This window comes from Geotrypetes seraphini, chromosome 3 (assembly GCF_902459505.1).
Source record: "Geotrypetes seraphini chromosome 3, aGeoSer1.1, whole genome shotgun sequence".
Lineage (NCBI taxonomy): Eukaryota > Metazoa > Chordata > Amphibia > Gymnophiona > Dermophiidae > Geotrypetes > Geotrypetes seraphini.
The window spans coordinates 363,829,172-363,842,363 of NC_047086.1; the positions used below are offsets into that span (position 1 = coordinate 363,829,172).

The window sequence follows — 13,192 nt, forward strand, 5'->3', positions numbered from 1 at the left end:
TTGTTATGAAAATAAAATAATTTCACCAAGAAACAAGAAAAACCAAAATAGTTTAAGCTTGAAGCCTTACCAAAGTTTTCTGGAAGAAGTCCACAGCGACAGAACCATAACACTACTTCAGCATACTGAGAGATGAGGCTGGTTACAAGCTGCTTGTTGGTTAAATCTACAAATCCTATAAAGAAAATTTGCTATAATTAATTTTCAGATGGCTGCATCCACACTGGGCTCTGTTGGATGACGTCACCCATTGTGAAAAAGATACAGCTTGCTTGTCATCAGAGAAATTATTTTATTCCTCGCTCTAAGATTTTTTGAAATAAAAAGTAGCTGAAAATAGACTAATTTTTAAGATGGCTGGAGGAGCAGCATTTTGTTTTGTAATTTATCTTATACTTTTAATTTTATATGCACACTCAACAATTTGAACTCCTTCATCCTATATCAGTTGCTATAGGCAGATGTCTTACCATATCACAATATTAAGAGTTCAAATTGCTATTTCATTAACTGTTGTTCCATAAATAATCATATCCAAGTCATTTTAGGTCAAGGCAGATATAGATATAAGCAATAATAACAAAGTTCTAACTAGAAGAAGATTCCTAACTTGTTCATTATCGTTGCCTATTGCCTTGTATTTTGATAATCTCTAACTTAAATACATAAAGATCAAGCATGTATCAGTGATTTACTGTAGTAGAAAACAGAGATTAGGTTCTTATCACACTAATATCTTTTCTAGTAGATAGGTGTCATTCTGGATAGTAGGTATATTCTCCCCATGCTCACGAGCCATACAGAAGGAATCCATTCCAGGTTTTCAACTCCTCCTTCTACAGAAGGCTTTGCTGCCCCCTTCAGTTTGTACCAAAGCAAGTGATAGCCCTATATAGGAAAACATAAGGGAGAGGGAGGGTATGGGGTGATTCCCTGAACTATAAGTAAAACAAACATGTTTAAACATTAGAAATGAACAATCGAAACATTGAAATAATCATACCAATCAAACATTTATTGAACTCAAACATTCCCCAATATGTAATAGCAATAGATTTTTCTTCATACCCTTAAGGTCTGACTGACATCAAATTGTGTTTTGACTTTCCTGATGTTTCGAAAACTACCCAGACAAGGAGGAAAAGGTTTCTTGAATTAAAATAATATGTGGTAACATTGGGAGCAAAATTTCAGTTAAGATTTCCTTGTAAGTGTTTGATTCAATTGGATCAAAATTCTTATATCTTTTTTGAACCCTCCCAATTGCAATTTTTCTTGAGGGAAAAGGAGTAGTAATGCCTAGTGCTTCAATGTGAAGTAACACCAATTGATCCCAGATAGTAAGGTCCTAAAGATTATTTGAAGAAGTAATATAACACTGTGTATTTGATTTTCTTACCACTTCTTGAAGTATACATTCTCTCTGTAATGTATATTGTCTCATGTGGACTTATATAGAGATCTGTGCATAATTAATGTTTTATTTTTTGGCCCGGACACCAGAATATCCTGAGGAGGTAACTCCAAGCAATCATACAGATATAGGGCATGAATATGAGGACACTACAAGAGGTAATGAAAGGGATCAATTGGATACAAGAAAGGATATGTGGACCACTAAATCCAGTAACTTAGCACGAACTGAACTTAAATGTACATAAGAACATAAGAAGTTGCCTCCACCGGGATCAGACCAGAGGTCCATCGCGCCCAGCGGTCCGCACCCGCGGCGGCCCATCAAGTCCATGACCTGTCAAGTGTTCCCTGCCCTAGAAAACCTATCCTTACTTCTATCCATATCCCTCAATCCCCTTTTCCTTCAGGAATTTATCCAAACCTTCTCTGAATCCCTGTAGTGTCTTCTACCCCACCACATCCTCCGGGAGTGCGTTCCATGTGTCCACCACTCTTTGGGTGAAGAAGAACTTCCTGGCATTGGTTCTAAACCTATCCCCTTTCAGTTTCTCCGAGTGCCCCCTTGTACACGAATGCCAGAAGCTTAGGAAACAAAATGGGAGAGCTGGAAGAATTAGCAAGTAGACAACATCCAGATATCATAGGAATAACAGAAACATGGTGGAATGAAGAAAATGAATGGGACACAGCATTACAAGGATATAAACTATACAGAAGAGATAGGACAGGGCAGAAAGGGGGAGGTATTGCCCTATATGTCCAAGAGGAAATAGAGTCTGTTAGAGAAGGAGAGACAGAAGCAAATGGAAAACTAGAATCACTCTAGATAAAGATTCCTGGACATAAAGAGGCCGACACACAAATTGGCCTCTTTTATCGTCCTCCGGGACAGACGGAGGAAACAGACAAAGAAATGATAGAGGAAATTAATCGTGGATGTAAATCAGGCAATGTGACGATCATGGGAGACTTCAACTTTCCGGGGATAAACTGGAATTTGGGAACGTCAAACTGCGGCAGGGAGATAAAATTCCTGGAAATGATAGGAGATTGTTTCATGGAACAAATGGTAGGAGAACCGACAAGAGGAAATGCAGTCCTGGACTTGGTCATAAATGGAATTTCGGGAAGAGCAACTGATGTAAAAGTCGAGGCCCCGATAGGGACAAGTGATCACAATATGATCTATTTTACCATTAGCATCAGAAAGGGGAAACCAATCAAGAATAAATCCACGACCTTTAACTTCAAAAAAGGCAATTATGACAGCATGAGATCCATGGTTAGAAAACGGCTCAAGAAGAACAAAGCAGAAATCCAGACAGTTGATCAAGCATGGTCTCTGCTGAAAAACACCATCACAGAAGCACAGAATCTTCACATACCAAAGATATCTAAAGGCAAGCAAAAGAAGAACAAAGGAGAACCGGCGTGGTTATCAAAAGAGGTGAAAGATGCAGTGAGGGAGAAGAGGAATTCGTTTAAAAAATGGAAACGAGAAAAAACATCAGAGGCCTGGAACTGTCACAAAAGTGATCAGAAAAAGTGTCATAAAGTGGTAAGAGATGCCAAGAAAGTCTATGAAGAAAAGATAGCACAGGAAACCAAAAACTTCAAGCCCTTTTTTAGATATATAAAAGGTAAGAAACCAGCAAGAGAGGCAGTTGGCCCTCTCGACGATCAAGGAAAGAAAGGATCAATTAAGGAGGATAAGCAGGTTGCCGATAGGTTAAATTCATTCTTTGCCTCTGTCTTCACAAATGAGGACATTTCAACAGTGCCAGACACAGGAAAGATATTCACCAGAGCCATAGACGAAAGCCTCACAACAGTAAATGTGACGTTGGACATGATATACTTTCAGATTGACAAACTGAAAAGCGACAAATCCCCTGGACAGGATGGAATTCACCCGAGAGTATTAAAGGAACTCAAGGTCGAAATTGGTGAATTGCTACAATCTGTGGCTAATATGTCAATTAGAACTGGGCAAATACCAGAAGACTGGAGGATAGCAAATGTTATCCCAATATTCAAAAAAGGATCAAGAGGTGATCCAGGGAACTATCGACCTGTGAGCCTCACTTCGGTTCCTGGGAAAATAATTGAAACACTGATTAAAGACAACATTGTACAACATTTGGAGGATCACAACCTAATAAGGGCTAGTCAACACGGATTCAGGAAAGGGAAGTCATGTTTGACAAATTTACTACAATTCTTTGAGAAAGTGAACAAACAAATGGATAGTGGAGATTCAGTGGACATAGTTTACTTGGACTTCCAGAAAGCGTTTGACAATGTTCCACATGCAAGGCTTATGAAGAAATTACTAAGCCATGGAGTAGGAGGAGAAGTGCACAGATGGATTGGCAAGTGGTTGGAGAACAGAAAACAGAGGGTTAGCATAAATGGGAAATTCTCAGACTGGGAGAGCCCGACTAGCGGAGAGCCCCAGGGCTCGGTTCTTGGGCCTATCTTGTTCAATATTTTTATAAACGACCTGGAAGAGGAAACAACTTGCAATATTAAAAAGTTTGCAGACGATACAAAACTAAGTCGGGCTGTTGACTCTCAAAGGGACTGCGAGGAACTCCAGAAGGATCTGAACAAGCTAGAAGCATGGGCAATAAAGTGGCAGATGAATTTTAACATAAACAAATGCAAGGTGATGCATCTAGGAAAAAAAAACAAAGAACACGAGTATAAGATGTTGGGGGTGACATTAGCAAAATGCGAACAAGAAAGGGATTTGGGGTTACTGATTGACAGAACCCTGAAGCCTTCGGCACAATGCGCGGCGGCGGCGAAGAAAGCAAACAGGATGTTGGGCATGATTAAGAAGGGGATCACGAGTAGATCGGAAGATGTAATAATGCCACTTTATAGAGCAATGGTCAGACCGCAGTTGGAATACTGTGTCCAACACTGATCTCCATACCTCAAGAAGGATATAATTCTACTGGAAAGGGTACAGAGGAGAGCTATGAAACTTGTCAAGGGATTGGAAAAATTGAGCTACAAAGAGCGCCTTAGGAAATTGGGATTGTTTACCCTTGAGCAGAGAAGACTGAGAGGAGATTTAATAGAGACTTTTAAAATAGTAAAGGGATTTGATAAAATCGACCAAGAAGAAGCATTACTAACTTTTTCGGATGTGACACGGACAAGAGGTCACAGACTGAAACTGAGTGGCAGCAGGTTCAGGACGAATGTCAGAAAGTTCTTTTTTACACAGCGCGTGCTGGGAATTTGGAATGCTCTCCCGGAGGATGTTGTGACGGAGATTACTGTTCTGGGATTCAAGCGCAAGTTGGATGCACACCTTCTTGCAAATCGTATTGAGGGCAATGGTATATTTGGGTCTCCAATCAGGAGTACCTAAAAGGGCTGCCGCGTGTGAGGATCACCGGACTGGATGGACCTCGGTTTGATCCGGTGAGGGCTTTTCTTATGTTCTTATGTTTGGTGAGCACAGATGGTCCAACAGTCGGAACTCATTGGTGATCTCCAGATAACGTAAGGAGAGAGAAACAATGACTACTTTGAGTGCTCTAATGCCATGCACTGAAGAGCCATGCCATAAGACCAAAGCAATCTGGATCTTCTATGACCGCTGGGCCCTGGAAAAGAAGATCGGGTTGTACCTGGCTCCTCTGAAGACGCACTAGGTCTGTGTACCATAGCCTGTGTGGCCAATCCGGTGCCACAAGGACCACTCTCCCTGAGTGGCTTGATATTCTGTGAAGTATTCGCCTTATGTGCCATGGATGAAGCATGTAAAAGAGTTAGTTCATTGGCCATGGCTGGACTAGCGCACCCGGACCTTCGCTTCTGGACTCAGATCTTAGACTGAAGAACTGGTCCGCTTTCTTGTTCCTTACTGTATCCCTCAAATCAAAAGTTAGCCAACCCCGTCAATGAACGACAGACTAGAACAATGGACTGAATTTGCTACAGATAACATCCATTCTCCCAGATCTAAGGTCTGCCTGCTGAGGTAAATCGGCCTGACCACTCCTACTCCATGTGGAGATTGCCTGTAGATGTAGCTTTGCCCACTGGAATATAAGTGGGCTTCCAGGCTCAGCAGTGCATACCTGGAGCCTCCTTTGTGACTGACATATGCTACTGCTGCCCAAGAAGACTTGGGTCACCTGTCCTTCCAGATTCTTCTCCAGCTTCTGTAATGCCATTTGAATGGCCTGAAGCTCCAGTCTGTTGATGCAACATTTTCTCTGGGAGGCCAACAACTACCTACTGTGGATGGAGCTACCAACATACTGCGTCAGGATTCCAAAGTCCATGGGAGAGTCATTTGAAAGGAGTCCTTTTTTGGGGACCACCGAAACAATAGTGCATTCTGCAGAGGATGCACATGAGCCTTTACCCAAGAGATCATACCTATAATGGCTGCCATAGAGCCTACTACTTCAAGATAGTGCCACGCAGACTGAACTGGTTTGGCCATCATGTTTGTTATCTGAGTGCAGAGCTTTCGTTTGCATGCCTCTGGAAGATAGACCTGGCCTTCTGCATTGTTGAATAGTATTCCCAGGTATTTCAGAAAATGGGACAGAACCAGTTGGCTCTTTCAAAAATTCACTATCCAGCCCTGGCTCAAGACCAGGACCACTTGAGCCATTGTTTGTCCCCCTTCCGATAATGATGGAGCTCTGATCAGCCAGTCATCCAGATATGGATGCACTTGCAATCCTGCCCTGTGGAGATGCGCTGCTACCACCATCACCTTGGTGAACGTGTAGGACGTTGCTGTCGACCCAAAGGGAAGCACCAAGAACTGATGTTTCTCCAGCACAAGGAATCTCAGGAATCTCCTGTGTTCCGGAAATATGGGAATATGAAGGTAGGAATCTGTCAAGTCTAAGAAAGCTAGAAATTCCCCTGGAGCCACTGCTGACTGACTGACATGCTAGCATGGTTTCCATGCAAAAGAGTGGAACCTTCAGGACCTCGTTGACATGTGATAAGATTTAGAATAGGTCTCCAGTCCTCTGAGCCATTCTTGGGCATTATGAAATATATTATCTGCCAGAGCCTGATTCTTCTGGTGGCACCAATTCTATGGCCTGAATTTCTACAAGTCTCTATACTGCTGCTAAGACTCTGCATGACTTTTCTGGATGCTCCATAGAGGAGTCTATAAACTAGTCTGTTAGGGGATGGGTGAACTCAAGCTTGTACCCTCCTCCGAATGATCTCCACATTAGAATGAGAGAAATTTTTCCCTGTCCCCACCCCATTCCTGTAAGCTTTGTCTTAACCACACAAGCCTCAAACACTTATGATTTGAGGCTTGTGCAGATGAGAACAGAACTTTCAGGAATGGGGCAGGGACAGGAAAATAACTCACCAGAATTACATTATATTACATTAGGGATTTCTATTCCACCGTTACCTTTCGGTTCAAGGTGGATTACAAATGGATTGTCTGGAGACTAGAAGTATTTAGAGCAGGGGTTTCCAAAGTCCCTCAGGCCCTCAGATGCTAGACGTAGGAAGCAGGGTCGAGGCCGGGAAGAGCTGAGCCATGACCAAGAAAATCTGAGTGGGCAGAATAGCTTTCAAAATGTCCTCGAACATAGGCACAGAGACAAAGGGATCAGGTCTCGAAGATGCAGCAGTGCACTCCAAAGAGGGCGACCTCAAGGATGAGTACTCCCTATGTTTGGAGGCATGCTTAGTTGGAGGTCTCAAAGAGGCTGGCAGGACCGTAGGCACGGCCTGGGATGCCTGAGACTCTGGAGGCTTCTTAGGAAGGGTACCTGAAGGAGAAACAGGAGACTTACCCACAGATGAAGACTTAGAAGGGACTGCAGGCGAGGCCTTCGAGACCGAAGGGGTTTTCAAGTTTCAAGTTTATTTAAATTTGATAAATCGCTTATTACATACTAAGCGAGTAACAGTAAAATATAAGATAGAACTAGAGTACATTATACAGCTTTAAAAGGGGATAAAAACAGACTGACAAAACAGACAAACTCAGATACATAAGGGAAGGGAAAAGAAAGGGAGGAAGTTACAAAATTATTATTATTCAAATGGGTTGAGGCCTTGGTCGAGGCAGCCACGGGTGTCGGGGTCAAGGTCTTGGAAGTCGAGGCTGTCCCTAAAGCCGAGGTCGAGACCATCTCAGCAGACTGCTCCATAATGCCAAAAAGTTGAAGAATCTTGGCACGGTGTCTGCGAAGGGCTCGAGGTTGAAGGGTAGCACAGCGCGAACAAGTGTCAGGGCAATGTTCGGGACCCAGGCAAGCAATACACCAACGATGAGGGTCAGTGAGTGAAATTACCTTGCCACACTGGCTACACTTTTTGAAACTGGTAAGAGGCCGGGACACAGAAAAAAGAAAGGCTGACGAAAGAACGAGGTTCAGCGACCAGGCCTAGGCCAAAAGGCCGCTGGCCAAAAAGAAACAATAAAAAAATTTTTTTTTAAAAGAAAAAGAGAGAAAGACACGCAGGCACAGCGACTGAGAAAAATAACAAAGCCGCAGAGCGAGAAGGCAATGAAGTAGCTGCAGAGCTGAAGTGAAGAGGGCTTCTCAGCTCCGCGGAAAACATTGAACTGAGGTACCTCACAGAGACGCGCGCCCTGACTCGGGTAGGAAGGCACTAGCGCATGCGCAGTGTAGCACTCGTAAGCTCTTATAAAGATCTTCAAGCAAGTCTGCTTGCGAGGCTGTCCGCTGTGGGGCTCCGTCGGTGACGTCACCCACCTGTTAAGAATATGCTGCCTACTTGTCCTGGGATAAAATTTGTTCCCATGTCATTCTCTAATTTCCAGCACCCAATGGTCTGACGAGATCTGCTCCAAGACCTCCACATACGCTGAGAGCCTTCCTCCTATCCTCAGGGGGAAGACTTTGGCCCTAGCATCACTGTGCCTTCTTGGAAGTTGAAGAGGAACAAGGACTGAAGGCATGGCTTCACCTAGGTCCTTTGAATTTCAGTCTTGATCCCTGATAGGATCTCTGAGGTTCCTCCTGAGCATACTCAAAAACACTTGGAATTACGAAAATTAGACTGCTGGGGCTGTTTACAGTGCTGCCTCTGCTGACCATTGGCCGCTACTGCTTCGGTAAGTTGGGTGTGGGGGGTCCCATGAAGCCAGACCTGGGTGTATGGAGGGAGGGCAGAGGTGGACCAGAAGTGTGCATCCGGATGAGCAGTAAGTGAACTTGTGTCATTGTGCACATGAAAACACGAAAGGCCTGCCACCTGAACTTTCAGACAGGCCACTGCCAGACCTTTGTGTAAACCCTCCTGCAGGAAAGCCAGAATTACTGAAACGTGAGCCTTCTAAGGCTCCATCTGATCCCTAGCACACCACTGTTGGAAAGCCTTCCATGCCTTAGTATAAGAAGCCATAGTAGAGGGTTTTTTCGAGCACAAAAGAGTTGAGATAACTACCTCCGAATAACCGCACTTCATCAAGGCTGAGTGTTCAAGACCCATGCCACAAAACTGAAGCATTGTGGGTTCTCCATGGGCACTGGACAATGAGAGGGTAACAATGAACAGGAAGCTGGAGCTTTTCATCCCGCAGAAGATGGACGAGATCCGCATACTATGAGAAGGAGGGCCAACCAGAGCAACCATCACCACTAGGCCAGGATGCGTTGCTATCCGGCAGATGACCCAACCAACCAGAGGCCACGGAGGGAACACATACAGAAGCTCGTGAACTGGCCAGGGTTGCACCAAGGCATCCAGCCCTAGACTTCCGCATTACGTCCTTCGACTGAAAAAACACCTGGCTTTCAAGTTCTCTGCTGAACCCATCAAGTCCAGCAGATGCTGACCCCAGCACTGAACAATCAGACTGAATGCCATCAGCCTGAATGCCTCTCCCCTACCTTGTAAATCCCCCCCTAAAGTCTCACCCTCTCTTGTAATTTCTTCTCTCCAAAGTATCAACCATGTATACAGCTCCCTAAATTGCAATTCTCCTGGAAATGTCCAGTTAACTTCTTTGTAATCCTAATTCCTAAACTGTAGTTTTTCCTGGAAATGTCCAGTTAGCTTCTTTTGTAATTCGCCTAGAACTGCAAGGTATGAGCGGAATAGAAGTCACTAATGTAATGTAATGTAATGTAATGCAATCTGCAAGAGAGACCATTCTCCCAGGTCCAGAATCTGTCTGCTGAAGAAATCTGCCTGAACATCGACGCCAGCCACTTGAGCCACTGAAAGCAACAGGTGGTGAGCCTCTGCCCAGCGAAATAGCATGCAAGCTTCTTGGTACGAGTGCTTCTCGTGCCCCCTTTACAATTGACTTATACCACCGCTGTGGCATTGTCAAAGACTCAAACTACTTTCCCTTCCAGAAGGGGCTGGAGAGTGAGGAGTGCCAGCCAATGTTGCGGATCAGGAGTCCGCTGCCCCTGAATGGAGTGAGCCCCGCAGTGAGTTCACAACCCAACAGACTAGCATCCGTCTTAAGAGTCATCTACTCGGAAAACCGAAGAAGCTAGCCCTGGCCAAGAGCGTCCCCCTGAAGCTACAAACTCTTAAGTTGCTGCTAGCTGGTTCTGTCCAGGAGAGCGGCATCTGAAGGGGAAACCACTATGAAGACCACCAAGATAGAAGGCATGCCCGTCAAGAGTGCATGGGTGCTATGGCCCAAGGGATAGTCTCCAAGGAGGCTGCTTAAGACTCCAGAACCTGCAGATAAAACCAGGCCGAGAGCTGGACAGTTCAGGAGAATTCTGATGTTAATGAAGGTTCCGTCTACTTGCCTTGAGAAGAAATACACGACCCTGTCTGGAGACGAAGAGAAGCCCCAGAAACTCCAGAGACAAGGAGTCTTTCTGAACTTGCCAACGCCTGCAGCAGAGACACTACCATCGCCACTGCATCTTTGTATACCCAAACGAGATGGAGCCTGGATCACCAGCCAACCCAGAAAGGGGACTTGGACCCCCTGCTGGTGGAAAGCTGCCGCAACTACCATCACTTTGACGAAAGTGTGGGAGCTGTCACGAGGCCATGGGGCAGAGCTGTGAACTGGAAATGCTGTTGCAGAACATGGAAATGCAGAAACCTGCGATACTCCAGGCAGATTGAAATATGGAGGTAAGCCTCTGAGAGATCCAAGGACACTAGAAACTCCCCTGAAGAGACAGCAACTATCACTGTGTACTCCGTTGTTCATTCGGAAAAAGGGAATTTGCAAGAAGTGGGTGACCCACTGTAGATCCAGAATGGGTCTCCAATTTGCTGAGCCTTTCAGGCACAAGGAAGTAGGAGTATTCGCTTAAGCCCCCATTCGTGTTAGGGAACAGGGTCCAGCATCCCTATGATTAAGAGGCGTTGCAGAGTTATCGCAGACCCTGGACTCTTTTGTGGTCGACTTGCCGGAGACAGGCCAAAGGCTAACAAGTGTCCGATGAAAGTTGAATCCACACCTGACAAAACTGAGAAGGCAGCCTTCGATGAGGAAGCCACACCTGACCCCTGGGATTTCTGCAATACCCAGACTACGGGTTAGGATTGAACACTCTAATCAGATGTAGACTACTTCTTCATGTTAATGCCTTAATTATTTAACATTATAACTTACTTACTCGTTTGTTACTGTTGTATATGCTCCTGATCACTATTGTATTACTGACATGACTTAACTATTTGGTTCTTTTATTATAAAATACAATAAAGATAATGAACTAAAAATACCATTTCTTAAAATTAATGCACAATGTGGTAAGCAGGTAATATACAACTACAGCTAGAGATTTCAGATTTTAAAAAACAAGCTAATAAAATGCCTGCCACCTGAACTTTTGAGATATGCCACCACTAGGCCTTTTTCTAATTCAGCTTGCAGAAACACCAGGATCACAAGAATTGGCGCCTTAAAAAGCTCTACCCGTGCACCAGAGCTAGAAAGCCTTCAAGGCCTTAGTGTAAGCCGCAAACGTCTATGGCTTTTTTTTTTTTTTTACTCAGAGAGTCGAAATCATTTCCTATGATTAACCTTTACAGGTTAAGGCCAAGCATTCAGACTATGCCATAAAGACCAAAGCACTCCAGGTTCTCCATGGAAATTGGTCCCTGACTGAGAAGCTCCATCTGAACCAGAATTTGGAGACACACTAGATTCACATACCAAGGCCAGTCTGTGGCTGTCAGGATCAGAAGTCCCAGGTGATTCACGATTATGTGGATGATCCAACCCACCATGGGCCACAATGGAAACACCCAGAAGCCTCTCTTCCCATCAGGGCTAAACCAACGTGTCCAGCCCTGGGCTTCCCGGTTCATCTCTTCGGCTGTAGAAGTGATTCACCAATGCTGGACCATGAGGTCAAGTGCTCACTCCCCTGGTTCTAGAGCAATGTTTCTCAACTCAGCTCGCAAAACTCAATCAACGAGCGCGTCTACCCCGGGAACCGGCTTCTCTCCCTTCACGGCCCACCCCCAAACCATTACCTCCAGCAGACACCAGCACCAGATGATAGGAGTGGGAGGCTGGCGGCAGAGAGCAGTAGGTACCCGGAACACAAAGTACTCAGCTGGCTGTGGGGCTGTGCTTCAGCTGTAGCATGCCAGCCGCGATTCCGAACTCCCCTCCCACCACACTGTGACTGTTTACAACCACCAACTCACTTCTGGCCTGTCTCCCATTGGCCCGTGTCACGGACACGGCTTGGTGTGTTGGGCTGGCTTCTCTGTACAACTCGTTAGCTGGAAGTTGAAGAGAAGCACAGGAGCTTTCCCCGCATAATACAACTTCTCCTGCTTCCAGATTGGAGTGCTTCTCCTGACATTGCCCCGGTAATTTTGAGTATACCATTCCAGATGTGGAAGGGAGAAACCACCTGCTCACCGCGCGAGTGCAGGCAGCTGCCGGGGGTATGTGTGCAGCTGACATTCTTTCCAGAGTTGTGGGTTAAGCTTGGCACCAGATCCACGGAGGTGGGTTGGCACAGAGAGGGCTGGTTTGTTCTTAGAGAGGAGAGAAATAGGTAGGCTGGAGGTAGAGGAAGGCTTTCTTGAGCAATAATGTACAGAGGGAGGAGGGAAAGCTGTTCGGTCGGGGCCAGCGGCTGATGCTGCGTTCTCTGGTATGGGTGGATTAGATGTGAAAATCTGAGGTATTGGGGTGGGGGATACTGCAGTAGATACTGAAAGTTTGCAGGGGAGGGTGGAGCTTTTATTTGCAAAATAGGCCTGTTTTGGGGATGTGGAATGAATCATCCGAATTTCCATTACTTCCTATGGGGAAACTCACTTTGATATATGAGCGCTTTGGATTACGGGCATGCTTCTGGAACAAACTATGCTTGCAAACCAAGGTACCACTGTATTTCTCCATATCTGTCCCAGCGGGCTCACAATCTAACTACAGTACCTGGGGCAATGGAGTGTTGACTTGCCCAGGGTCACAAGGAGTCACAAACTCAAGGTGCTGAGGCAGGGAATCTAACCATTAGGCAGCTTCTCCACTTTTTTCATGCCTATTCGTTGTGGATATCCTGAAAACTTGACTTGGAATATTCCAGGACTGAGTTGAGAAACACTGGACTAGAGTCTGCCAGCTAAGAAAATTGACCTGTACATTTCCACTCCTGCTATGTGAGCTGCAGAGAGTGCCTGAAGATGAACTTCCCCCAAACTGAACATCTAGGCCACTTCTGATGCCTATCTGTTCATATAAGCTACACGATAGCATTGTCAGAGAACCCTTTGACTGCCTTTCCTTCCAGGTATTCCTCAATGCTAGATGAATGGTTCACAGCGCCATACGGTT

The 13,192-nt window shown here is 45.2% G+C and overlaps 1 protein-coding gene across 2 annotated transcripts in view; it reads right to left on the minus strand.

The window, feature by feature from the left end:
- The window catches only part of AHCTF1 (AT-hook containing transcription factor 1), a 368,321-nt gene that overhangs the window by 185,780 nt on the left and 169,349 nt on the right, over positions 1–13,192 (minus strand). For both annotated transcript variants that reach the window (XM_033936331.1, XM_033936330.1), the window contains exon 16: positions 71–175. In XM_033936331.1, the coding sequence (XP_033792222.1) occupies positions 71–175 (105 nt within the window). The remainder of the gene's footprint in view (positions 1–70; positions 176–13,192) is intronic.